Consider the following 27,052-nt stretch of genomic DNA (forward strand, 5'->3'; position numbering starts at 1 on the left):
CTCTAAGCCTCATGATAATTTGGAGTCCCTAAAACAATCCGTACGATTAGCAGTGAAAAAATTTCCCATGGAAAGAGTGCGTGCTTCTATTGATAACTGGCCTTAACGTTTAAAGGACTGTATTGCAGCCAATGGAGACCACTTCGAATAAGCTTTTTATACTTTAAATTGTTTTAAATTTATGTATTAAACTAACACACTGTAAAAGTAATAAATGTTATTTGCAATAGATTTTTTTTTCCTTTGTCTCAGTATTTATGGCAAGGTATAGATAGATTAGAAAATTTAGGCCTCTCGTTAGATTCGAAGTCGTCGTGGCCTAAAGGATAAGACGTCCGGTGCATTCGTATGTAGCGATGCGCCGGTATTCGAATCCCGCCAGCAGGAACCAATTTTTCTAATGAAATACGTACCTCACAAATGTTCACGATTTACTTCCACGGTAAAGGAAAATAGCATCGTATAATAAAAATCAAACCCGCAAAAATATAATTTGCGTAATTACTGGTGGTAGGACCTCTTGTGAGTTCGCACAGGTAGGTACCACCACCCTGCCTATTTCAGCCATGAAGCAGTAATGCGTTTCGGTTTGAAGGGCGGGGCAGCCGCTGTAACTATTACTGAGATCTGAGAACTCATATCTCAAGGTAGGTGGCGCATTTACGTTGTATATGTCTATGGGCTCCAGTAACCACTTAACACCAGGTGGGCTGTGAGCTCATCCACCCATCTAAACAATAAAAAATAAAAATAAGTACACAAACACATATAGATATAAATACATACATACAAAATACATATATATAGGTACAATAATATGTTTGTGGTCCACACAAATTGAGTAAGTTATGATTTTTTGCCCGGTTTCTCCGGCCTATTGTCTGATTTTCTTACCAACGCGGCTCATCGACCTGAAAAGGACCACGGCCTCCGACACGAGCTTTTCTATTCGCTCTCAACTAATGTTTTTTTTTTTTTTTTTTATTGCCCTTGTAGGCAGACGAGCATACGGCCCACCTGATGGTGAGTGGTTACCGTTGCCCATGGACTTCAGCAATGCCAGGGGCAGAACCAAGCCGCTGTCTACCGCAAAAATGCCTTCGACTATTGGACTGCGAGAGTTAGGAGATCAATTTCAACATCAGTGACCCATCGGTAACTGCCGCCGGCGCCGCCTGACTCGACTTTGCCGTTCGGAAGATATACTAATACTACTACCACCAATATTGTTAGAAATAAGGTATCAAGTGGCTGACTGAGTACATAGGCTTTTTATTTTATTGCGAAGGCATTTTCTTAATTTGTTTCCAGAGGAAATGTAATGGTTACATCAAACTCCTGTTAGACAGAAATAAGTCTCTAATATGTGACAAATGAGCCACTTGGCGAAGTTACTTATACTTAGTGAATGACGTTTACACTTTACTTACACATAGTGAAGTTATCAACGTCTATCCACAACCTGCCTACAGAGAATATTGCAGTATTTTGGTCATGTTGCACGCAGGGATACCAGCGATTCGGAACGCCTTGTGGTGACCGGTAAAATAGAGGAAAAAAGGCTTAGGGGTAGAGGTCCCAAACGATGGTCGGACCAAATAGCGGAGAAACTGGGGGTACCTGTCAGCGACGCACTCCACCAAGCTACAAAACGGGATCGAGAGAGAGCGAGAGAGAGAGAGAGAGTGAAGTTATTTAAAAAAACATGAGGTGTAATTTTGTTTGTCGATTACAAACAAAATTACGATACATTACAAATGAGCCAAGTGGCCCATTCTATGTAACATACTTATGTTACATATGACAAACAAAATTACATGTACTGTTATTTTTTGTTAATAGCTTCACTAAGTATTCGATAATAACGATTTATCTTAATACAATCAGATCAATAATCAAAGGCCTCATATTATCGGTGTGATAAATGATTTGTCAAATTATAAATATCTAATGCTTAGAATGTTATTGAATAGTCTGATTCGGACGAAGGGAGAAATGAACGTAAAATACGGAATACTTTTTGTGGCGCTCTTTGCGGCTGCCTGGGGTAAGATTTCTGATTTCTTGTCAACACAACGAACAAGATAGTTCATTAAGCCTTTTATCACATCGGATATATTTTGGTTTAACTGCTGTTGATGATTATTGCCGAAGCCCATAGACCACATTAACCTTATTCCAACCGCTCACCTTGAGATATAACTTGAAAGTCTGGTAGTAACAGAGCTACCAGTACTACACAGATTATTTGGGCAGGACTAGGTGGGATGGTAGTACCCACTGGAGGGTGATACCATCTTACTTCCAATAAAGTTAGGGTGAAACCAGGGAGACAAGATGTATTGGGATGTAGAACGTAAATAAGCAGGGAATGCTGTTATTACTGATGAGTTAGGGAAATGTGATTCGGGAACTAATAACTATAGTTTAGCCCGTGCTCTCTGATCAATAACAGACTTTTACCGATTTTGTAACTTTAATAAACTCTCGTCAGTGGATATTGGCAAGTAAATGGTATTTAATTTCCACAGTTGCCGTAAAAACTGGCAAACCTTTGTTATGAAAGAAATCTCGAAATGGTTTCTGCAACTCTATTATCCCTTGCCTCCGGTGGATAAAGGAACTTAGTGGTTAGTGACTGAACTGGCAGCCCTTATGTCTGTTGACGATGTTGTGGTCAAATGTTTCTTGTCTGCGAAATTGTAAAATACAAAGCAGCGTTTTGTGAATAAATATAATTATAAACAATATACAATTGTAAATACTCTTACTGGAGGAAAGTTCTCGAGTCTAATTAAGAAATAACATTTTTTTTGTCCACAATCTTCATTCACGTTAATTTTAAGGGTTTTTTTTTTTTTTTTTATTGCTTAGCTGTGTGGAGGAGCTCACAGCCCACCTGATGTTAAGTGGTTACTGGAGCCCATAGACATTTACAACGTAAATGCGCCACACACCTTGAGATATAGTTCTAAGGTCTCAGTATAGTCACAACGGCTGCCCCACCCTTCAAACCGAAACGCATTACTGCTTCACGGCAGAAATAGGCGGGGCGGTGGTACCTACCCGTGCGGACTCACAAGAGGTCCTACCACCAGTAAAAATATACATGGAATATTTAAATGTCATATTACAACAGACATACAGTCTATTTAATATACATGGAAGGTAGAACCTTTTTGATTTCCAAGTGACCTAGAATATAGAACTTCGGAAGCACATCACTTAATCTAGAAATTTTCAATTTATTTTAAAACAGTTTTTAGACATACATATTTGTATAAATTGTGATAAAAGCTCATACAAATTGTATTTCCTATTATAATCGTAATAAGTTTAAATAAAAATAATATAAAGGCTTGTATACACACTGCAAATGTAATCTTAACTTAGCCGACGTCTCTAGGAATCCGAAAAATTACAAAGGAAAATTGTAGATGATGTTTAATGATGAACACGTTTTTCTCAAATTCCAGCCCTCCCCAAGCCTGAAGATGACATGTCCATCTTCTACGAGCACGCGGACCGGAACGCTCGTATTGTGGGGGGTAGCCAGGCAGCTCAGGGTAGCCACCCCCACATGGTAGCAATGACTAATGGCTTCTTCGTTAGGAACTTTGTCTGCGGAGGCTCAGTGCTCACCGCACGCACGGTGCTCACCGCTGCTCACTGCATTGCCGCTGTATTCACACTTGGAAATCTCTCTGCGTAATCTTATTCATACTATAATATTATCATATACTCGTAGTATATCCCCCCTTCAAATGGGGAATACATTACTGCTACACGGCCGAAATAGGTAAGTCGGTGGTACCTACCCAGGCTTCAAGTGCTACAACACACATAGCCAGTCTCACCAATACATTCTTTAAAATTACCATAATTTCAACTATGCCATTCGTTCATCGTGGAAGTCATTCATGAACGCTACGGAAGTCAAGCATTTGGAGGTTAACGGTAATACCAAGGTCTTCCACCAAGCGGTTGAAATAGCTCGGACCCACGGTCCGAATACTGTTGTTCGGAACTTGATTATTGTTGGAGAGTACTTAACGGTGGGCAGCAGCTTGGTTCTGCCCCTGACATTGCTGAAGTCCATGGGCGACGGTAACCACTCACCATCAGGTGGGCCGTATGCTCGTCTGCCTAAAAGGGCAATAAATAAAAAAAATCTAAGCTTATCTTGAAAACGTCGTCAGCAAGAATCAGGCACCTCTCAAAGGTTTTGTTGCTGTATGATAACTACATTCATAATGTTTATGGTCATTTGTAGCAATCATAGATTCTTTGCTATTAAATTTAGTGCAAAAATGACGAAAAATTCATATCTTACGTTAATGTCGGTACTTAAGCCTACAACTATTATTTGGAATGTGGATTTCTAGTCTCGTATATACATAAACATTCATAATAAAGAAGAAAAACTGAGCCTAATGCCGTTCGACATGGAAGGTTTTTAAAAACCTAACCTCCCCTGTGTCACTTTTGAACCCGAAGATTTTGGGTATTAGTCCCATCTTTGCACCAATACCAATCTTGTGTTCTGACTTCCAACTGCATTAGACTAACCGTTATTATAACCCAGTTAGAAGTGAGGCCCCATTACTAAACACGATGCTCGTATTCACGTGTGGTGTCCATTATCTGTAGTGGCTTAGCTCAGGTGAGACGCTTGGTCATCTGCCTGCCATAGCAAAAATATTCAAAACTGATTTTATTATAGGGTTAATGTCATAAATTTATTAGTTTTTTCTTTTGCACAGAAATCTTCGTCTGACAGTCGGTACAAACCAATTTATCTCTGGAGGTGCTATCCACACTGTCTCCAGAAACATCAGCCACCCTCACTACGTCTCCAACACCATCAAGAATGACTTGGGTATTCTCATAACTTCCTCGGACATCGTTTTCAACAACCGCGTCAGGCCTATCTCTTTGAGTTTTGACTACGTACCTGGAGGCGTCCCTGTCAGGGTTGCTGGATGGGGAAGAGTTGGGGTGAGTTTAGTAGTATTTGAATTGGTCGGTATAGAAGCCGAAAAGTAATCCTTAAATATAAAAACAAAATTAAGTACACCATTCAATGACCCCAAGCTAGGATTTGCTTCTGTGCTAAATGTGTAGAAAATATCATCAATCGTAATATTTGGATGAGAAACATTTTAACTAGCTTAAGACATTAACAATTATTTCCAGAAAACAGCAGGCTGGTGATAGTTAACTTTTATTAAAATCAAATATCTGCACTTTACTACTTATAAAGTTCTCTCCAGCTGGGCCAAAAGTGATGCATTTCAAAAAAATTGAGGTTTTTATAGCAACTGGATCTTCTTTGCAGGCTAACGGTGCTCTCTCCATGAATCTTCTGGAGATCAATGTGAGAACCATTGACGGTCAGTCTTGCGTGAGGGCTGTGGCCCAGGCGGCCATTGACTTTAATGTAAGGGCTCCTCCTGTCGAACCTCACATCGAACTCTGCACATTCCACGCAGAAGGAACTGGTACTTGCAATGTAAGTATGTAAACAACGCTTTCTCGGTCGATTTTAGCCTCCCCTGCAAATTTTCTTTACAATATTCATAAACACATATAAATTTTGGGGAAACATTGGGGAAATAAAATCTCTTTGGCTATACTATTTGTATCTGGCTGGTTATGGTATCATTAAAAGTTTATATTTTAAAGAAGATAATTCCAAATTCAAATTGTAAAATGTGTGATTTTTATTTATTTTTCGTACTGTCAAGATGAGTGAACCTAATGAAGAAATTCGATACATTTTAAAATTTTACTACAAAAAAGGTAAAAATGCAACGCAAGCCACGAAACAAATTTGCGATGTTTATAGACCTAGTGCAGTGTCTGTGAGAGTAGCACAAATTTGGCTTAAGCGTTTTCAAGCCGGAAATTTTGATGTCAAAGATCGTCATCACGTCGCTCTGGTCGACCTATTACGGATAAAATGGATGCCATTTTTAAAAGAGTGGAGCCATATCGGCATATCAGTAGATACGATGTAGCTGAAGAACTGGGAATTGACCACAAAACAGTTTTGGCGCATTTGAAAAAAACTGAGTACCCAAAAAAGCTCGATATTTGGGTGCCTCACGAGCTCACTGAAAGAAACCTAATGAACCGTGTACTCATTTGTGATTCTTTATTACGACGTAGTGAAAGCGAACCATTTTTGAAGAAGATGATAACTGGTGATGAAAAGTGGATCACGTACGACAAGAAAGTGCGAAAAAGTTTGTGGTCAAAGGCCGGTCAGGCTCCACAGGCTGTGGCGAAGCCCGGGTTAACTCGCAACAAGGTGATGCTGGGTGTGTGGTGGGATTGGAAGGGCATTATTCATTATGAGCCGTTACCACCAGGCAGGACCATCGATTCTGAACTCTACTGCGAGCAACTGATGAGATTAAAGCAAGAAGTTGAGAGAAAGCGTCCGGAATTAATGAATAGAAGGGGTGTCGTTTTTCATCATGATAACGCTAGACCTCACACATCTTTAGCCACTCAGCAAAAATTAAGAGAGCTTGGCTGGAAGATGTTGATGCATCCGCCGTATTATCCTGACCTTGCACCTTCAGATTTCCACCTGTTTCGGTCTCTTCAGAATTCTTTAGGCAGTGCCAGGTTAACATCACGAGAGGACTGCCAAAACTAATTGTCGCGGTATTTTGATCAGAAGCCCCAAAATTTCTATAGTAATGGTATCATGTCCCTACCTACAAGATGTCAAAAAGCTATCAAACAAAATGGTACCTACATACTTTAGTTAAATGTAAATAATCTATAGTAAAAATGTTGTGAATTTTCTTAAAAAATACGAAGAAACTTTTCCCCCAACCTTATACTTATATATTTATTATAACATCCGGTAAAAGATAGACTTAATCATTTCCACAACAAAATGGGCTTGTCTATTTAGATTTCTATGGTATTGATTCAAACAGCAAACTTACTTAGGATATAAATAAATCTTCTTTTTACATACTATTAGGTCCTTCTTCTGTTATTTATTTATTTATATTCGAGTCTGCGCTTTGACTAGTTATAATCGTGAATCTAATCTATGATATATTACTCCAGGGTGACAGTGGCAGCGCATTGGCTCGGACCGACAACGGTCTCCAAGTCGGCATCGTGTCGTGGGGCTTCCCTTGCGCGGTGGGAGCTCCTGACATGTTCGTCAGAGTCAGCGCCTTCCGGTCCTGGCTGCAACAAAACATCAGCTAATTAAACTATACTTAAATCAAGAGTACCATGATTTTTTGAAAATAAACAAAAAACAATAAAGTTTAACGTCTTTTATTCTGTTTTTTTTAATCTGTTTCTTTTTTTAATCAGTCTGAGCGGGGAATACGCCCTAACGACATTATTTACTCTATAATACATTTTCGTGTTTCAATTAACTACACGATGCTATTTTTTACAGCTATTCTTTTACTCGTCCGAAAAAACTTTAACCTACAATTGGTATTCATCTGCGAATCTGCCCAAACGTTGTGAGCGCCGATATAGTGGCCACATTCAATAGAAATACGTCGGCTATTTCTTTGAACATCACCACTTCGATAAAGCGGCCCGACACGAGAACCCTCTCATCGTGGCCGCCGCGCCGGTAACTACATTCCCGATCCTGCGGACAGAATGGAAAGCAGTCGACGTCGCCCCAAACACGTCATTTCGGATCCTCCCGATCCACTAACGGTGCTTTTAGGTACCTCAAGCACCGGTCATCGTTCGAACGAAATTAACCCTCAGACACAGCCCACTGAGTTTCTCGACGGATCTTCTCAGTGGGTCGCGTTTCCGATCCGGTGGTAGATTCTGCGAAGCACGGCTCTTGCTAGGGTTCATGTTAGCAACGTCTCAGGTTTGAGCCCCGTGAGCTCACCTACTAGTTAAGGTTATGCTGATATAGCCTCCCAGCTTAGGTAGGAAACAAAAAAAAATGAACCTCAAGGGCATTTGAGCTAGTACGGGCTATACAATCACTCTCTATGTATTTGACGTGAAGCACCCATGGATTGTAGTCTATTTAATGGGACAGTCGTTGTTATCTAATGTATCAGGGCCGATAAAAATGAAGGAACCGCACTAAAAAAATTGAAAGAGTAGGTACCTAGCGCCTACATGCTTTTACAGGAAAGACTGTGAGTCATGATTTAGAGCAACCTTTATTTCGGTACAATCACAGTTTCCGTCATGGCAGGCATTCTTTGCGATGTTTGACTGTTGTGTCCACTTTTTAGAGGTATCTTGAGGTGGCCAGGAAAATGAATAAATGCGTTTACTTCAAATACTAATTATATTGCTTTTAATTATGCGCGTCCATCTTTTTTCTTCATGTAATTAATTCAAAATTTGACAATTGGTGCCTCTGTTGCGTTCCCTAATATCTCATTGGTTCGTGCGATATCACGTCACCGCTGGCCAATCACAGCCATCAATGTGATCTGTTAACATTAACATTATTTGTTGCATACATTTATTTAATTAAATTTAGCTTTAGACATATTTTTTGGAACGATTACTTTTGTAAATCTATTCTCCGCTGTTAGTATTCCTTCCTTCCAGACAACCCTAGTCGTCGAAATAATTAGGCCAGTGGTCAGTGGCCTCATGGACTCGATAAATCGATCTGGAGTAGTTTTTCAGTAACAGTTACATTCATTTCTTCACGATTTTCTGTGCAGATTACGGCATCAGGCGAGGAATTTAACGGCTTTGGCTGTTGTAATATTGTCGACAAGTGAGCCAAGTGCTTAAGACAAACAAAATTACACTTACAATATATATTTTTTATAACTTCACTAAGCACTCGATAACAACGATTATCTTAATATAATCCGATCAACAATCAAAGGTTTCGTATTATCGGTGTGATTAATTATTTGTCAAATTATATATAAGTGGTGCTTTGAGTATTTAATGAATAGTCTGATTCGGGCGACGGGAGAAATGAACGTAAAATACGGAATACTTTTTGTGGCGCTCTTTGCAGCTGCCTGGGGTAAGATTTCTGATTTTTTTGCCAACATGACGAAGAAGTTAGTTCATTAAGCCTTTTATTGCATCGGATAACTATTACTTTTGGTTTACCTGATGATGATGATAATGATTGTCGAAGGCCATAGACCACATTAACCTCATTCCAACCGCCCACCTTAAGACAATGTTTAAGTCTCATTTAATTACCACAGTTGCCGTAAAAACTGTAATATCTCTATTTTTTAAAACAGTTACAATTACTATAGCTAGTGTTCCCGCAGTAGTCGAAATTCGACTATAATTAATTAAAATTATAAGTTTGGACATTATTATGGTTCTATTGTCAAAGACTACTTATATATTTCTATAGTCAAAGATTTCGCCAAGACTACACTATAGATAAATACTCGTAATATTAAAGATAAAGAATATTAACCTATTCTCAATTTGACTACAGACTATAAGCAATAACAAAAGTTTGACAATAAACAAAAAGTATATGTGTGTGTGTCAAATACATGGTAGTGTGTGTAATGTTTTCTTTATCGATTTAATGTATTTTTAATGCATAATTTAAAAAAAATCTTAGCATTGTGCACTTCTTCTCAATATTCTCTATAAGTGTGGGAAGTTTCATACTCCTCCGTTCGCGCAATTTTCGTAAAAAGTGGTACAAAGTTTTTGCTTCACGTGCATATAGATTCTCGTTGAAAAGTTCACTTTTGAGTTTTCATCTTCAGCCTTGCCCAAGTCCGAAGATGACATGTCCATATTCCACGAGCACGCTGACCGGTGCTGGAGGTTCCCAAATGCACCGTTAGTGGATCGGGAGGATCCGAAATGACGTGTTCACTGGAATAAACATGGCGTGTTAATTAATGGACTACGCAAGCTGTAAAATTATCCGCTTATCTCTGTACTTTCCTAATTAGCAACTAAAAGATATGGAATCTACAAGTGTAAGGATTAATTTCAAAAAAATATATCTATAAATCTAAAAATACCGCTACCCAATTATTACGAGCGAGAACATTTAATATGATTGTGAACCGTATAGATTGAATAAGTTATGGTTTTTTGTCCGGTTTCTCCGCCCTATTGTCTAATTTTCTTACTAATGTGGCTTAAAAGGATCACGGCCTCCGACACGAGGTTCTCTATTCTCAGCTAGTGCCTGCTCTTGGACTGTGAGGAGTTAGGAAATCTATTTCAACATGAGCGACCATGTGGTAGGTACCACCGGTGCCGCCTAGCTTGACTTTTACATGACTATTATTACAAATAAGGCATGGATTGTAGTCTATTGAATGGGACAGTCGTTGTTATCTGATGTATCACGGCTGATGAAAATGAAGGAACCGTACCAAAAAAAATTCAAAGAGTAGGCACCTAATAAATACAGGTACGCCTACCTCGCAAAGTCTGTGTCTCTTGATTTAGAATTTAGAGCAACCTTTATTTCGGTACAATCACGGTTTCCGTCATGGCAGCCATTCTTTGCGATGTTTGACTGTTGTGTTTATTTTTTAGAGGTATCATGAGGTGGCTAGGAAAATGAAATGTGTTTACTTCAAATACTAATTATATTGCCGCTAATTCCTGGGTAGTTTGGCTCGCATCGGCTTCCACCATCTCTTTCAATTCGTTGTTAATCACATGACTAAGCGGTCTTCTACGTGGTTCGTTCTTCAAATAAAATTTCCATCACGAATGCGTTCATTAGCAGTCCCCTCTCCAAATGCAATATTAATATTGCGAGCTGTTTCTGCAGCGTTAGTTCACTCACTAGTTCACACAACTCGTTTTCAAAAATCACTCGAATTTTCGAAGTAGGTATCCATCTTTCTTGTTTAAGCTGAATAAGAATAACAACTGAAAGTCGATAATCGAATGTTGCACATTTTTTTAAAGAAGAACCTCATAGGTACTATTTGAAAAAAGTTCCACTCAAAAATCTCAAACCATGAAGGTTCTATGTCCATTTGAAATACCTATTACAATAAAACGGCAATTTCATTTTTTAACCCCTGTTATCTAAGAAATTGAAATAACAAAGCTGTGTTTTGTGAATAAATGTGATTATTTATTATATTTATTCTTACAACAGGAGAATTCCAAAGTCAAATTAAGAAATAAATAATTGCTTGTCCACAATCTTCATCACCTTTATTTTAGGACCCTGTTTAACACATAGGGAAGCCAGAACCTTTTTAATGGATTTCCGAGTGACCTAGAATTTAGGAACACATCATATTTCATCACATTCACATATCACATTGTATTTCGTATTATAGTCGTATAAGTTGTACAATGAAAGTAACAAAGGCGAGTGTAGTCTTAAATATTTATGTATGTCTAAGACTCGTGAAATCCGAAAAATTACAACAGAAAGCTGTAGATAATGCAACATGTTTTTCTCAAATTTCAGCACTCCCCAAGCCTGAAGATGACATGTCCATCTTCTACGAGCATGTGGACCGGAACGCTCGTATTGTGGGGGGTAGCCAGGCAGCTCAGGGCAGCCACCCCCACATGGTAGCAATGACTAATGGTATCTTCATCAGGAGCTTTGTCTGCGGAGGCTCAGTGCTCACCGCACGCTCGGTGCTCACCGCTGCTCATTGCATTGTTGCTGTATTCACACTTGGAAGTCTCTCTGGGTAATCTTAAAAATTTCCATTAGTCTTTACTAGTAGTCAGCAAGCATTGAATTGCTACGTTTACTATAAACACAACAACCAAAAGTCCATATTGTACAGTTCCGATTGCAACACCATTTGGTCCGGACGCGTTTTTGTGAAAAATTGTCGCTGCCGTCGCGAACGTGAGTTGTGAGTTGCCCGACATTGTCGTTGTCGCATTGATCGCGACATTGTTGTGCATTCTCGACGCACTGTCGCTGGCGTCGCGACCTTGAATCTCAAAAACAGCTCGAGCTTGTTGTTGTGCACTCGTAACGCCAACTCATTATCATTCATTCATTTCATATATTAAATTTATTTATTTTATTCGGCGTGCAAAACAGTCTCTTTCGAGACTAACCCCCCGCTGAGATCACCGCTTGTTGTGGCATTCTCACAACCCAGTGGGGCCCCACCTTCCCAACTTTCCACCCCAATCCCAGCTGACTGCCATTTTCCCGGCATAGGCACTCCCCCTCTTGCTAGCTGGCACAGCGCAGGGGGTAAAATCCTACTCAGGGGACTCACCTTTCGGCCACTTCGATAAAGCGGCACGACACGAGAACCCTCTCATCGTGGCCGCCGGTAACTACATTCCCGATCCTGCGGACAGAATGGAAAGCAGTCGACGTCGCCCAAAACACGTCATCACGGATCCTCCCGATCCACTAACGGTGCTTTTAGGTACTTCAAGCACCGGTCACCGTTCTCGTCGAACCCGTCGCTTGCGACGAAGGGCTCGATGGGTAAATTAACTCTCAGACATAGCTCACTGAGTTTCTCGCCGGATCTTCTCAGTGGGTCGCGTTTCCGATCCGGTGGTAGATTCTGCGAAGCACGGCTCTTGCTAGGGTTCGTGTTAGCAACATCGTCAGGTTGAGCCCCGTGAGCTCACCTACTAAAGTTAGGGTTACGCTGACATAGCCTCTCAAGGCTATCAGCTTAGGTAGGAAAAAAAAAAAAAAAAAAAAACGCCTTTCGGCGAGTTTGCCTTAAGTCCCGGGGACGCACCCCCCGGGCAAAAAACCATGGAAGAAGAATTAGTAGGGTTTCTTTTTTTTTTTTTTTTTTTTTCCTACCTAAGCTGAGAGCCTTGAGAGGCTATGTCAGCGTAACCCTAACTTTTGTAGGTGAGCTCACGGGGCTCAAACCTGATGACGTTGCTAACACGAACCCTAGCAAGAGTCGTGCTTCGCAGAATCTACCACCGGATCGGAAACGCGACCCACTGAGAAGATCCGGCGAGAAACTCAGTGGGCTGTGTCTGAGAGTTAATTTACTCGTCGAGCCCTTCGTCGCAAGCGACGGGTTCGACGAGAACGGTGACCGGTGCTTGAAGTACCTAGAAGCACCGTTAGTGGATCGGGCGGATCCGAGATGACGTGTTTTGGGCGACGTCGACTGCTTTCCATTCTGTCCGCAGGATCGGGAATGTAGTTACCGGCGGCCACGATGAGAGGGTTCTCGTGTCGTGCCGCTTTATCGAAGTGGCGCATGGACGCCGACTGCAGATACTTACTGATGGACTCTAAGTCCAGGTCGTCATGGAGGTCGACGTTCCTGACGAACCACGGGGCTCCGACGGCTATCCTGCAAAAACGGGATTGAATAATTTGGAATGATTTCAAGTGTATGCGGGCCGCGTGAGCGAACACTACACTTGCATAGGTCATGACGGGGCGTATGCAAGTTTTGTAGAGTGTCACCTTATTTCTAAGGGGTAGGGTTTCTCGGGTTACTCGCCGAAAAGTACCCGATTCTGTCGAACCTTACGGCCGAATTCGCGGCTTACAGGGCCGCCCGCGCAAGTCACCCCCCGCCCGCGTCCCTCGCCGCGTCGTTCAGAGCCGCGCAAACATGCCCCGCCCCCAAATCCAATTCGAGCGCACGTATACACGTAGCGACTCATGAAGCGCCTAGCGCCAGCGAGGCGCCTAACGCACCCGCGACGTCGTTTACGCCGTTCTCGTCCGTCGCGTCGTCAATCGTCAACTCCGGTTCAGACTCCGATACCGGATCGGAGATGGACTTCGAGTCCGCGACGAGCCCGTAGCCCGGAACCTCCGATGGGTTCAAAACCATCACGCGCGGTAAAAAACGCGCCCGCGCCGTGGAACCGTCCACGGTGCCGAAACAGCCCAAGGCCGCGAACGCATCGCGACCTAAAGTCGTGGTCTCACCTGACTCCCCTCGCCGCGCAACCCCGTCGCCGCGCCCCGGGCCCGCGCCCGTCCGAAAAGTTCCCGCGCCGCCGCCGGTAATCCTGAGGGATAAATCCGCGTGGAACCGCGTTTCCCAGGCCCTTAAGGCCAACAATATTAACTCCCAAGCGCGTAATCTCGCGCACGGGATACAGATTAAGGTCGCAACACCGGGCGACCATAGGGCCCTCACCTCACACCTCCGAAAGGAGAGCATAGGTTACCACACCTATGCCCTCTAGGAGGACCGCGAGCTCCGCGTAGTAATACGCGGAGTACCAAAAGAGCTCGACGTCGAGCTAGTTAAGGAAGACCTCATCGAGCAGGCGTACCCGATCGTAAGTGTGCACCGTATGCACAGCGGTCGGGACAAGTTCCCCTACAACATGGTTCTCGTCGCGCTAGAACCTACCTCGGAAGGCAAACAGATTGCCTCAAGCCTCCGCACCGTTTGCGGTTTATCAGGGGTCACCGTCGAGCCCCCCACAAAAAAGGCACTCCCGGGCAGTGCCATAGGTGCCAACTTTATGGCCATTCCGCACGCAATTGCCACGCGCGCCCGCGGTGCGTTAAATGCCTCGGCGACCACGCGACAGCCGACTGCTCGCGGGTCAAGGAGACCGCGACCGAATCGCCGAGCTGTGTGCTCTGCCAAAAGCAGGGCCACACGGCCAACTACCGCGGATGCCCCAAGGCCCCGCGGAAGCGTCTGGCCAACGCGCCACCCAAAACCGTCGGCCCAAAGACTTCGGCGCCCCGCACGCCGAAACCTGCCTTCGTGCCGGCACCGGTGCCCACCGTCTCCGCGTGGGCAAAACCGCTGCCGCTCACGTTGGCAGGGAAACCACCGGCACCCCAGCCCCTGCTCGCGCCGCGCCCCGCCCCAGCGCCCGCGCCCGGTCCCGCGCCTCGCCTCGGCCCCGCGCGCGCCCCCACAAACGACTTCTCGATCATACGCGACTACATCGCCGCGATTAACATCGACCGCATGCGCTCGTTCGCCGACGCCATGCGCAGGGCGGTCACGGCCACAGATAGGATATACGCGACGTTCGACCACATGGACGTCATCGAGTCCGTCCAGCGTACGCTGGTTTGATTACCGGTAATCAATGGCGAACAACGGTAGGGAAAAACCGCGTTCTTTAAAGTTAGCATTTTATAATGCTAACGGACTCGCGCGCCAGCGCGATCAAGTATATGAGTTTCTCCGTGACAATCTCATTGACATCCTTCTGGTGCAGGAGACCTTCCTAAAGCCCTGGCGTCGCGACCCCAAAGTCGCGAATTACGTCATGGTTAGGAATGACAGACTCTCCGCCCCCAAGGGCGGAACTGTCATTTACTATAGGAGGGCCCTGCACTGCGTCCCTCTCGATACTCCCTCGTTCTTACATATCGAGGCGTCAGTGTGCCGCATCGCGCTGACGGGACACCAGCCGATCGTCATCGCATCCGTTTATCTCCCCCCTGACAAACCCCTCCTGAGCAGTGACCTCGAGACACTGCTCGGTATGGGGGACGCGGTCATCCTGGCAGGCGATTTAAATTGCCACCACACTAGGTGGAACTGCCATCGCACGAATGTGAACGGTAGGCGTCTCGACGCGTTCATAGACGACCTCACATTCGAGATATTCAACCCCCCGACCCCCACGTGCTATCCGTACAACGCCGCGCGTTCCGAGCACAATAGATCTGGCACTGCTGAGGAACGTAACTCTGCGCTTGCGCTCCATCGAGGCAATGTCAGAACTCGACTCAGACCACCGACCTGTCGTCATGCAGCTCGGTCGCCCACTTAACCGCGAACCAGATACGAGGACCATGGTGGATTGGAAGAAGCTGGGCACGTGCTTAGCTGACACCGCTCCACCAATCCTCCCTTGCGGCCCGGATTCAACTCCATCCCCCGAGGACACAGTCGAATCCATAAACATCTTCACTGATCACGTCTCGACGGCGATCATAAGATCTTCGAAACAAGTCGATGTGGAGGACTGCTTCCACCGCATCAGACTTTCCCCCGAACTTAGGGACCTCGTAAGAGTCAGAAACGCGGCAATCCGGGCCTACGATCGATATCCCACGGACTCAAACCGGACTCGGATGCGTCGCTTACAGCGGGAGGTCAAATCCCGCTTAAGCGACGCCCGAAACGAAAACTGGGATAGTTATTTAGAAGAACTCGCGCCCACTCACCAAGCATACTGGCGACTAGCTAGGACCCTCAAGTCCGAAACTATCGCCACTATGCCGCCTCTCGTACGCCCCTCAGGCCAACCACCGGCTTACGATGACGATGACAAGGCAGAGTTGCTGGCCGATGCACTGCAAGAGCAGTGCACCACCAGCACTCAACACGCGGACCCCGAACACACCGAGTTAGTCGACAGGGAAGGTCGAGCGCAGAGCTTCCCTGCCACCCTCGGACGCGTTACCCCCCATTACCTCTGACGAAGTTAGAGAAGTAATAGACAACCTTCAACCTAAGAAGGCACCCGGCTCCGACGGCATCCGCAACCGCGCGCTAAAACTGTTACCAGCCCAACTAATAACGATGTTGGCCACCATCTTAAATGCTGCTATGACGAACTGCATCTTTCCCGCGGCGTGGAAAGAAGCTGACGTTATCGGCATACACAAGCCGGGCAAACCGAAGAACGAAACCGCGAGTTACCGCCCCATCAGTCTCCTCCCGGCGATAGGCAAACTATACGAACGGCTCCTTCGTAAACGCCTCTGGCACTTCGTATCCGCGAATAAAATTCTCATAGACGAGCAGTTTGGATTCCGCGCCAGACACTCGTGCGTCCATCAAGTGCACCGCCTCACGGAGCACATCTTACTAGGGCTGAATAGGCGGAAACCCATTCCGACTGGAGCCCTCTTCTTCGATATAGCGAAGGCGTTCGACAAAGTCTGGCACAACGGTTTGATATACAAACTGTATAACATGGGAGTGCCAGACAGATTCGTGCTCATCATACGAGACTACTTGTCGAACCGTTCGTTCCGATATCGAGGGAACGCGTTCCCGGTTCCGTCACGTCACAGCCGGAGTCCCGCAAGGCTCCGCCCTCTCCCCGTTACTATTTAGTTTGTATATCAATGATATACCCCGGTCTCCGGAGACACATCTGGCGCTCTTCGCCGATGACACCGCCATCTACTACTCGTGTAGGAAGAAGGCGTTGCTTCATCGACGACTTCAGACCGCAGCTACCACCATGGGACAGTGGTTCCGGAAGTGGCGCATCGACATCAACCCCACGAAAAGCACAGCGGTGCTCTTCAAAAGGGGTCGCCCTCCGAACACCACGCTGAGCATCCCCCTCCCGACTAGGCGCGTCAACACCTCCGCCCCCGCCATTCGCCCAATCACGATGTTCGACCAGCCCATACCGTGGGCCCCGAAGGTCAAATATTTAGGCGTCACCCTCGACAGTAGGATGACATTCCGCCCTCACATTAAGACGGTACGCGACCGTGCCGCCTTCATTCTAGGACGTCTCTACCCGATGATATGTAGGCGAAGCAAAATGTCCCTTAGAAATAAGGTGACACTCTACAAAACTTGCATACGCCCCGTCATGACCTATGCAAGTGTAGTGTTCGCTCACGCGGCCCGCACTCACTTAAAGTCATTCCAAATTATTCAATCCCGTTTTTGCAGGATAGCCGTCGGAGCCCCGTGGTTCGTCAGGAACGTCGACCTCCATGACGACCTGGACTTAGAGTCCATCAGTAAGTATCTACAGTCGGCGTCGATGCGCCACTTCGATAAAGCGGCACGACACGAGAACCCTCTCATCGTGGCCGCCGGTAACTACATTCCCGATCCTGCGGACCGAATGGAAAGCAGTCGACGTCGCCCAAAACACGTCATCTCGGATCCTCCCGATCCACTAACGGTGCTTTTAGGTACTTCAAGCACCGGTCACCGTTCTCGTCGAACACGTCGCTTGCGACGAAGGGCTCGACGAGTAAATTAACTCTCAGACACAGCCCACTGAGTTTCTCGCCGGATCTTCTCAGTGGGTCGCGTTTCCGATCCGGTGGTAGATTCTGCGAAGCACGGCTCTTGCTAGGGTTCGTGTTAGCAACGTCATCAGGTTGAGCCCCGTGAGCTCACCTACTAAAGTTAAGGTTACGCTGAAATAGCCATTAGGGCTATCAGCTTAGGTAGGAAAAAAAAAAAAAAAACCATATTGTATAGGCGTAAATGTTCGCGGCTCACCAGATTATAAATGGCAATGCAACTCCACAGAAATTAATATATGAATACCATCCATCGTCCACCATCATTCCACCATTCATCCATCATCATTCCACCATTAACCATCCATCATCCACCTCTAAAGGTGGAGGTCTAAGTATAAGGAATACATAAGGAATACGGCCGAAATAGAAAGGTGGTTGGTATCAACCCGATCAGATACAAGACATCCACCATCGGTACCCTTTGTAAATAAACTATTTAAAATGGCCGTATTAAAATTTCATTACACTATGCTATTCGTTCATTGTGGAACTCATTCATGACCACACACGCGACAGATATTTAAGCGGAAGCAACAAAGGGCAGATCTTCCACTGAGCGAATGAAAAAGCTCAGTGGACCGACGGTCCTGACTTCCCATCTTGCGGACAGAATGGAAAGCAGTCGACGTCGCCCAAAACACGTCATTTCAGATCCTCACGATCCATTAACGGCGCTTTTAGGTACCTTAAGCACCGGTCATCATTCTCGTCGAACCCGTCGATCGAACGAAATTATCCCACAGGTACAGCCCACTGAGTTTCTCGCTGGATCTTCTCAGTGGGTCGCGTTTCCGATTCGGTGGTAGATTCTGCGAAGCACGGCTCTTGCTAGAGTTCGTGTTAGCAACGTCGTCAGGTTTGAGCCCCGTGAACTCACCTACTAGTCAAGTTTACGCTGATATGGTCTCTTTAGACCATCAGCTTAGGTAGGCAAAAAAAATGATACGTATGTTGTTGATTATTTTTTAAGCTTATCTTGAAAATGTCTTCAGCAAGATTCAGGCATCTGTCAAATATTGTGTTGAACGATAGCTACCGCTAGCTTATGGTAATTTGTAGTAATCCTAGACTCTACTCTGTCAAATTCTATTTTTTTGAGATTAGGAAATAATTTACTGCAAAAATGGCGACTAATTCATATCTTACGTTAATTTTGGTACTTTAGGCTACAACTATTATTCGCAATGTGGATTTCTTGAATCGTATTTCTTTTTTTTTATTGCTTAGATAGGTGGACGAGCTCACAGCCCACCTAGTGTTAAGTGGTTACTGGAGCCCATAGACATCTACGACGTAAATGCGCCACCCACCTTGAGATATCAGTTCTAAGGTCTCAGTATAGTTACAACGGCTGCCTCATCCTTCAAACCGAAACGCATTACTGCTTCACGGCAGAAATAGGCAGGGTGGTGGTACCTACCCGTGCGGACTCACAAGAGGTCCTACCACCAGTAAATATGCATTTATAACGAAGAAAAAACCTTTCAACCTCGCGTGTGTTCTGGCTGAGCCTTTGCTCGCTCACCTGTCCTGGTGAAACTGGAAAGGCCTCCGGGCCACCAGTAATACTTCAATCATAAAAAAGTAGGGTAGTATAACCATTATTCTAATGCAGTTGGAAGTAAGGTTTGATCACTTAACGTGGACATTATCAAATGGACATCACACGTGAATACGAGTATCCAGTAGGCAACGGCTTGGCTCAGGATAACCCTTTTCTCGCCTGCCTACCATAGCAAAAATATCTATATAAAACCTATTTTCAAAAATTATATTATTACTTGGTTAGTGATAACACTTATTAACACTTAAAATATAAATTTTATTCCTTTTTTTCTACTTTTGCGCAGAAATCTTCGTCTGACAGTCGGCACAAACCAATGGAACTCTGGAGGTTCTCTCCACACTGTCTCCAGAAACATCACCCACCCTCACTACGTGTCCAATACCATCAAGAACGACTTGGGTATTCTCATAACATCCTCGAACATCGTCTTCAACGACCGCGTCAGGCCTATCTCTTTGAGTTTTGACTACGTACCTGGAGGCGTCCCTGTCAGGGTTGCTGGATGGGGAAGAGTTAGGGTGAGTTTAATTGTATTTGAAGTGGTCGGTATAGAAGCCGAAAAGTAATCCTTTAATATAAAAACAAAAATAGGTACCTACACCTTTCAATGATCCCAAGCTAGGATTAACTAGCTCTTGTGCTAAATGTGTAAGAAATATCCTCAATCGAATATTTTTAATGGAAATATTTTGATGATAAAAATTTTAACAAACATAATTGTCAATATTCTGTAACCATTTTTGCCCGAAAACAACAGGCTGGTGATAGATAACTTTTATTAAAATCAAATATCTGCACTTTACTACTTAAAAAGTGGCCTAAATGGAACAAAAGCAATGCATTTAAAAATAATCTAGGGTTTTATAGCATCTGGATCTTCTTTCCAGGCTAACGGTGCTCTCTCTACGAATCTTCTGGAGATCAATGTGAGAACCATTGATGGTCAGACTTGCGTGAGGACTGCGGCCCAGGCGGCCATTGACCTTAACGTGAGGGCTCCTCCTGTCGAACCTCACATCGAGCTCTGCACATTCCACGCAGAAGGAACTGGTACTTGCAATGTAAGTATATAAACAACACTTCCTTGGTCGCTTTTCACCTTCCCTGCAAATTTTCTTAGGCATAATCATTTCCATAGCGAAATGGGCTGGTTTGTCTAGATTTCTATGGTAATGATTCAAACATCAAACTTACTTACTTTGTATATTAATGAACCTGCTTTTATCTTATTATATTTATAATTATTATAATAGGTTGGGGAAAAGATTCTTCGTATTTTTTAAAAAAATTTACAACATTTTTTACTATAGATTATTTACATTTAACTAAAGTATGTAGGTACCATTTTGTTTGATAACTTTTTGACATCTTGTTGGTAGGGACATGATACCATTGCTATAGAAATTTTGGGGCTTCTGATCAAAATACCGCGACAATTAGTTTTGGCAGTCCTCTCATGATGTTAACCTGGCACTGCCTAAAGAATTCTGAAGAGACCGAAACAGGTGGAAATCTGAAGGTGCCAGGTTAGGACTATACGGCGGATGCATTAACACCTCCCAGCCAAGCTCTCTTAATTTTTGCTGAGTGGCTAAACATGTGTGAGGTCTAGCGTTATCATGATGAAAAACCACACCCCTTTTGTTGATTGATTCCGGCCGCTTTCTCCCAACTTCTCGCCTTTAATCTCATCAGTTGTTCGCAGTAGAGTTCAGAGTCGATAGTCCTGCCTAGTGGTAACAGCTCATAATGAATAATGCCCATTCAATCCCACCACACACACAGCATCACCTTGTTGCGAGTTAACCCGGGCTTCGCCACAGTCTGTGAAGCCTGACCGGCCTTTGACCACGACCTTTTTCGCACGTTCTTGTCGTACGTGATCCACTTTTCATCACTAGTTATCAGCTTCTTCAAAAACGGTTCGGTTTTATTACGTCGTAATAAAGAATCACAAATGAGTACACGGTTCATTAGGTTTCTTTTAGTGAGCTCGTGAGGTACCTAAATATCGAGCTTTTTTGTGTACACAGTTTTTTTCAAATGCGCCTAAACTGTTTAATGGTAAATTCCCAGTTCTTCAGCTACGTCGTAACTACTGATATGCCGATCTTGCTCCACTTTTTCAAAAATGGCATCCATGCACTAGGTCCATAAACATCGCAAATTTGTTTCGTGGCTTGCGTTGCATTTTTATCTTTATTGTAGTAAAATTTTAAATTATATTCAATTTCTTCATTAGATTCACTCATCTTGACAGTACGAAAAATAAATAAAAATCACACATTTTCCTAAATTGAATTTGGAACTGTCTTCTTTAAAATTCGAAAAGACTTTTCCCCAACCTGTTATTTAACCTATTAGATCTTTTTTCTGTTATTTATTTATTTATATTGGAATTTGCACTTTGACTAGTTATAATCGTTTTTTTTTTTTTTTTTTTTCCTACCTAAGCTGAGAGCCTTGAGAGGCTATGTCAGCGTAACCCTAACTTTAGTAGGTGAGCTCACGGGGCTCAAACCTGACGATGTTGCTAACACGAACCCTAGCAAGAGTCGTGCTTCGCAGAATCTACCACCGGATCGGAAACGCGACCCACTGAGAAGATCCGGCGAGAAACTCAGTGGGCTGTGTCTGGGAGTTAATTTACTCGTCGAGCCCTTCGTCGTAAGCGACGGGTTCGACGAGAACGGTGACCGGTGCTTGAATTACCTAAAAGCACCGTTAGTGGATCGGGCGGATCCGAGATGACGTGTTTTGGGCGACGTCGACTGCTTTCCATTCTGTCCGCAGGATCGGGAATGTAGTTACCGGCGGCCACGATGAGAGGGTTCTCGTGTCGTGCCGCTTTATCGAAGTGGCGCATGGACGCCGACTGCAGATACTTACTGATGGACTCTAAGTCCAGGTCGTCATGGAGGTCGACGTTCCTGACGAACCACGGGGCTCCGACGGCTATCCTGCAAAAACGGGATTGAATAATTTGGAATGATTTCAAGTGTATGCGGGCCGCGTGAGCGAACACTACACTTGCATAGGTCATGACGGGGCGTATGCAAGTTTTGTAGAGTGTCACCTTATTTCTAAGGGACATTTTACTTCGCCTACATATCATCGGGTAGAGACGTCCTAGAATGAAGGCGGCACGATCGCGTACCGTCTTGATGTGGGGGCGGAATGTCATCCTACTGTCGAGGGTGACGCCTAAATATTTGACCTTCGGGGCCCACGGTATGGGCTGGTCGAACATCGTGATCGGGCGAACGGCGGGGGCGGGGGTATTGACGCGCCTAGTCGGGAGGGGGATGCTCAGCGTGGTGTTCGGAGGGCGACCCCTTTTGAAGAGCACCGCTGTGCTTTTCGTGGGGTTAATGTCGATGCGCCACTTCCGGAACCACTGTCCCATGGTGGTAGCTGCGGTCTGAAGTCGTCGATGAAGCAACGCCTTCTTCCTACACGAGTAGTAGATGGCGGTGTCATCGGCGAAGAGCGCCAGATGGGTCTCCGGAGACCGGGGTATATCGTTGATATACAAACTGAATAGTAACGGGGAGAGGGCGGAGCCTTGCGGGACTCCGGCTGTGACGTGACGGGGCCGGGAACGCGTTCCCTCGACTCGATATCGGAACGAACGGTTCGACAAGTAGTCTCGTATGATGAGCACGAGTCTGTCTGGCACTCCCATGTTATACAGTTTGTATATCAAACCGTTGTGCCAGACTTTGTCGAACGCCTTCGCTATATCGAAGAAGAGGGCTCCTGTCGGAATGGGTTTCCGCCTGTTCAGCCCTAGTAAGATGTGCTCCGTGAGGCGGTGCACTTGATGGACGCACGAGTGTCTGGCGCGGAATCCAAACTGCTCGTCTATCAGAATTTTGTTCGCGGATACGAAGTCCCAGAGGCGTTTACGAAGGAGCCGTTCGTATAGTTTGCCTATCGCCGGGAGGAGACTGATGGGGCGGTAACTCGCGGTTTCGTTCTTCGGTTTGCCCGGTTTGTGTATGCCGATAACGTCCGCTTCTTTCCACGCCGCGGGAAAGATGCAGTTCGTCATAGCAGCATTTAATATGGTGGCCAACATCGTTATCAGTTGGGCTGGTAACAATTTAAGCGCGCGGTTGCGGATGCCGTCGGAGCCGGGAGCTTTCCGTGGTTGTAGGCTATCGATCGCCTCCTTGACCTCGGAAGTGGTAATGGGGGGTAACGCGTCCGAGGGCGGCAGGGAAGCTCTGCGCTCGACCTCCCCGTCGACGAACTCGGTGTGTTCGGGGTCCGCGTGTTGAGTGCTGGTGGTGCACTGCTCTTGCAGTGCATCGGCCAGCAACTCTGCCTTGTCATCGTCATCGTAAGCCGGTGGTTGGCCTGAGGGGCGTACGAGAGGCGGCATAGTGGCTATAGTTTCGGACTTGAGGGTCCTAGCTAGTTGCCAGTATGCTTGGTGAGTGGGCGCGAGTTCTTCTAAATAACTATCCCAGTTTTCGTTTCGGGCGTCGCTTAAGCGGGATTTGACCTCCCGCTGTAAGCGACGCATCCGAGTCCGGTTTGAATCCGTGGGATATCGATCGTAGGCCCGGATTGCCGCGTTTCTAATTCTAACGAGGTCCCTAAGTTCGGGGGAAAGTCTGATGCGGTGGAAGCAGTCCTCCACATCGACTTGTTTCGAGGATCTTATGATCGCCGTCGAGACGTGATCAGTGAAGATGTTTATGGATTCGACGGTATCCTCGGGGGATGGAGTTGAATCCGGGCCGCAAGGGAGGATTGGTGGAGCGGTGTCAGCTAAGCACGTGCCCAGCTTCTTCCAATCCACCATGGTCCTCGTATCTGGTTCGCGGTTGAGTGGGCGACCGAGCTGCATGACGACAGGTCGGTGGTCTGAGTCGAGTTCTGACATTGCCTCGATGGAGCGTAAGCGCAGAGTTACGTTCCTCAGCAGTGCCAGATCTATTGTGCTCGGACGACGCGCGGCGTTGTACGGATAGCACGTGGGGGTCGGGGGGTTGAATACTTCGAATGTGAGGTCGTCTATGAACGCGTCGAGACGCCTACCGTTCACATTCGTGCGATGGCAGTTCCACCTAGTGTGGTGGCAATTTAAATCGCCTGCCAGGATGACCGCGTCCCCCATACCGAACAGTGTCTCGAGGTCACTGCTCAGGAGGGGTTTGTCAGGGGGGAGATAAACGGATGCGATGACGATCGGCTGGTGTCCCGTCAGCGCGATGCGGCACACTGACGCCTCGATATGTAAGAGCGAGGGAGTATCGAGAGGGACGCAGTGCAGGGCCCTCCTATAGTAAATGACAGTCCCGCCCTTGCGGGCGGAGAGTCTGTCATTCCTAACCATGACGTAATTCGCGACTTTGGGGTCGCGACGCGAGGGCTTTAGGAAGGTCTCCTGCACCAGAAGGATGTCGATGAGATTATCGCGGAGAAACTCATATACTTGATCGCGCTGACGCGCGAGTCCGTTAGCATTATAAAATGCTAACTTTATGGAACGCGGTTTTTCCCTACCGTTGCACGCCATTGATTACCGGTAATCAAACCAGCGTGCGCTGGACGGACTCGATGACGTCGATGTACTCGAACGTCGCGTTTAGGCGGTCTTCGGCCGTGACCGCTCTGCGCATGGCGTCGGCGAACGCACGCATGCGGTCGATATTTATCGCGGCGATGTAGTCGCGAATAATTGTAAAGTCGTTTATAGCAGGCCGCGCGGGGCCGGGGCGAGGCGCGGGACCGGGCGCGGGGGCGGGGCGCGGCGCGAGCAGGGGCTGGGGTGCCGGTGGTTTCCCTGCCAGCGTGAGCGGCAGCGGTTTTGCCCACGCGGAGACGGTGGGCACCGGTGCCGGCACGAAGGCAGGCTTCGGCGCACGGGGCGCCGAAGTCTTTGGGCCGACGGTTTTTGGGGGCGCGTTGGCCAGACGCTTCCGCGGGGCCTTGGGGCATCCGCGGTAGTTGGCTGTGTGGCCCTGCTTCTGGCAGAGCACACAGCTCGGAGGTTCGGTCGCGGTCTCTTTGACCCGCGAACAGTCGGCTGTCGCGTGGTCGTTATAATCGTGAATCTAATCTATAACTTATATATTACTCCAGGGCGACAGTGGCAGCGCATTGGCTCGGACCGACAGCGGTCTCCAAGTCGGCATCGTGTCGTGGGGCTTCCCTTGCGCACGGGGAGCTCCTGACATGTTCGTCAGAGTCAGCGCCTTCCGGTCCTGGCTGCAACAAAACATTAGCTAATTAAACTGTACTTTAATCAAGAATACCATGATTTTTTTGTAAATAAACAAAAACCAATAAAGTTTTTCTCTTTTATTATGATTTTTTTTAAATTTGATTTGATGCAACTTCCCGTGGATTGTCGCAGAAGAGTCATCACCGTTGCCTCGAACGACTTTTCAGATTTTATACTACTTAAAAAATATCTGACAAAATGCTCAATGCTTCTATTTAATAAAAAGGAGTGGTTTTTGAAGTTTTACCAGATTAGCATAAAAATCTTAATTATTCATACCGACAGGATTTAATACCGATAAATTTTCATTAGTCTGGCCATAAATACTGTTACAATTAAAAATAAACAAAATATTACATTTGAATTTGGAATCTGTCATTTTTATATGATTGCTCATTGAGTTTTCTCATTTTGGCGCCAATACATTGTACAATATTTTGCGATATTAAAATGGAGTGGGGTGATAAAGAGAACCAAACCGCTGTGATTGCATTACACAAAGTAGGTATGGAGCCAACTGCAATTTTTAAAACTCTCCATACGCTTGGTATTAGTAAAATGTTTGTGTACCGGGCTATTAATAGGTGCAATGAGACCTCTTCTGTTTGTGATAGAAAAAGATCTGGCCGTCCACGTAGTGTTCGTACGAAAAAGGTGGTCAAAGCAGTAAGGGAAAGAATTCTAAGAAATCCTGTCCGAAAGCAAAAGATTTTATCTCGGGAGATGAAGATAGCACCTAGAACCATATCGCGTATTTTAAAAGATGACTTAAGACTTGCAGCCTTTAAGAGACGTACTGGTCATTTCTTAACTGATAATTTAAAAGAGAATAGGGTGTTAAAATCGAAACAACTACTGAAGCGGTACGCAAAGGGAGGTCATAGAAAATTTTTGTTTACGGATGAGAAATTTTTTACAATTGAGCAAAATTTTAACAAACAAAATGTCCGTATTTATGCTCAAAGATCTAAGGAAGATTCCCAATTAGTCGACAGAGTGCAACATGGGCACTATCCGACTTCAGTGATGGTTTGTTGGGGTATTAGCTATTTAGGAGTGACTGAGCCATACTTTTGTGAAAAAGGTATCAAAACATCGGCACAAGTGTATCAAGATACCATTCTTGAGAAGGTAGTGAGGCCCCTTAACAACACCATGTTCAATAATCAAGAATAGTCCTTCCAGCAAGACTCGGCGCCAGGTCATAAAGTTCGGTCTACGCAGTCTTGGTTGGAAACGAACGTTTCGGACTTCATCAGAGCTGAAGACTGGCCGTCGTCTAGTCCCGATCTTAATCCGCTGGATTATGATTTATGGTCAGTTT

At 45.4% G+C, this 27,052-nt stretch overlaps 2 protein-coding genes and 1 long non-coding RNA gene across 3 annotated transcripts; 2 read left to right on the forward strand and 1 right to left on the reverse strand.

Moving 5' to 3' along the window:
• The first annotated feature begins 1,950 nt into the window (after positions 1 to 1,950).
• LOC114248196 (chymotrypsin-2-like) lies at positions 1,951 to 7,317 on the forward strand. Its single transcript, XM_028181356.2, has 5 exons — positions 1,951 to 2,047; positions 3,477 to 3,708; positions 4,764 to 4,998; positions 5,339 to 5,512; positions 7,093 to 7,317. The coding sequence occupies exons 1-5, from the start codon at positions 1,951 to 1,953 to the stop codon at positions 7,237 to 7,239; spliced, it is 885 nt and encodes a 294-aa protein (XP_028037157.2). The 3' UTR covers positions 7,240 to 7,317.
• Positions 7,318 to 8,295: 978 nt separating this feature from the next.
• LOC149500927 (uncharacterized) lies at positions 8,296 to 8,681 on the reverse strand. Its single transcript, XR_016324606.1, has 2 exons — positions 8,541 to 8,681; positions 8,296 to 8,462 (listed from the first exon to the last, which is right to left on the reverse strand). It is a non-coding gene; the product is annotated as an uncharacterized LOC149500927 (long non-coding RNA).
• A 257-nt stretch (positions 8,682 to 8,938) lies between these two features.
• LOC149500928 (chymotrypsin-2) lies at positions 8,939 to 25,808 on the forward strand. Its single transcript, XM_089734535.1, has 5 exons — positions 8,939 to 9,019; positions 11,426 to 11,657; positions 19,774 to 20,008; positions 20,378 to 20,551; positions 25,587 to 25,808. The coding sequence occupies exons 1-5, from the start codon at positions 8,968 to 8,970 to the stop codon at positions 25,731 to 25,733; spliced, it is 840 nt and encodes a 279-aa protein (XP_089590661.1). The 5' UTR covers positions 8,939 to 8,967; the 3' UTR covers positions 25,734 to 25,808.
• The last annotated feature ends 1,244 nt before the right edge of the window (positions 25,809 to 27,052 follow it).

The sequence above is a fragment of the Bombyx mandarina genome, chromosome 18 (assembly GCF_030267445.1).
Source record: "Bombyx mandarina strain Sakado chromosome 18, ASM3026744v2".
Classification (NCBI taxonomy): domain Eukaryota; kingdom Metazoa; phylum Arthropoda; class Insecta; order Lepidoptera; family Bombycidae; genus Bombyx; species Bombyx mandarina.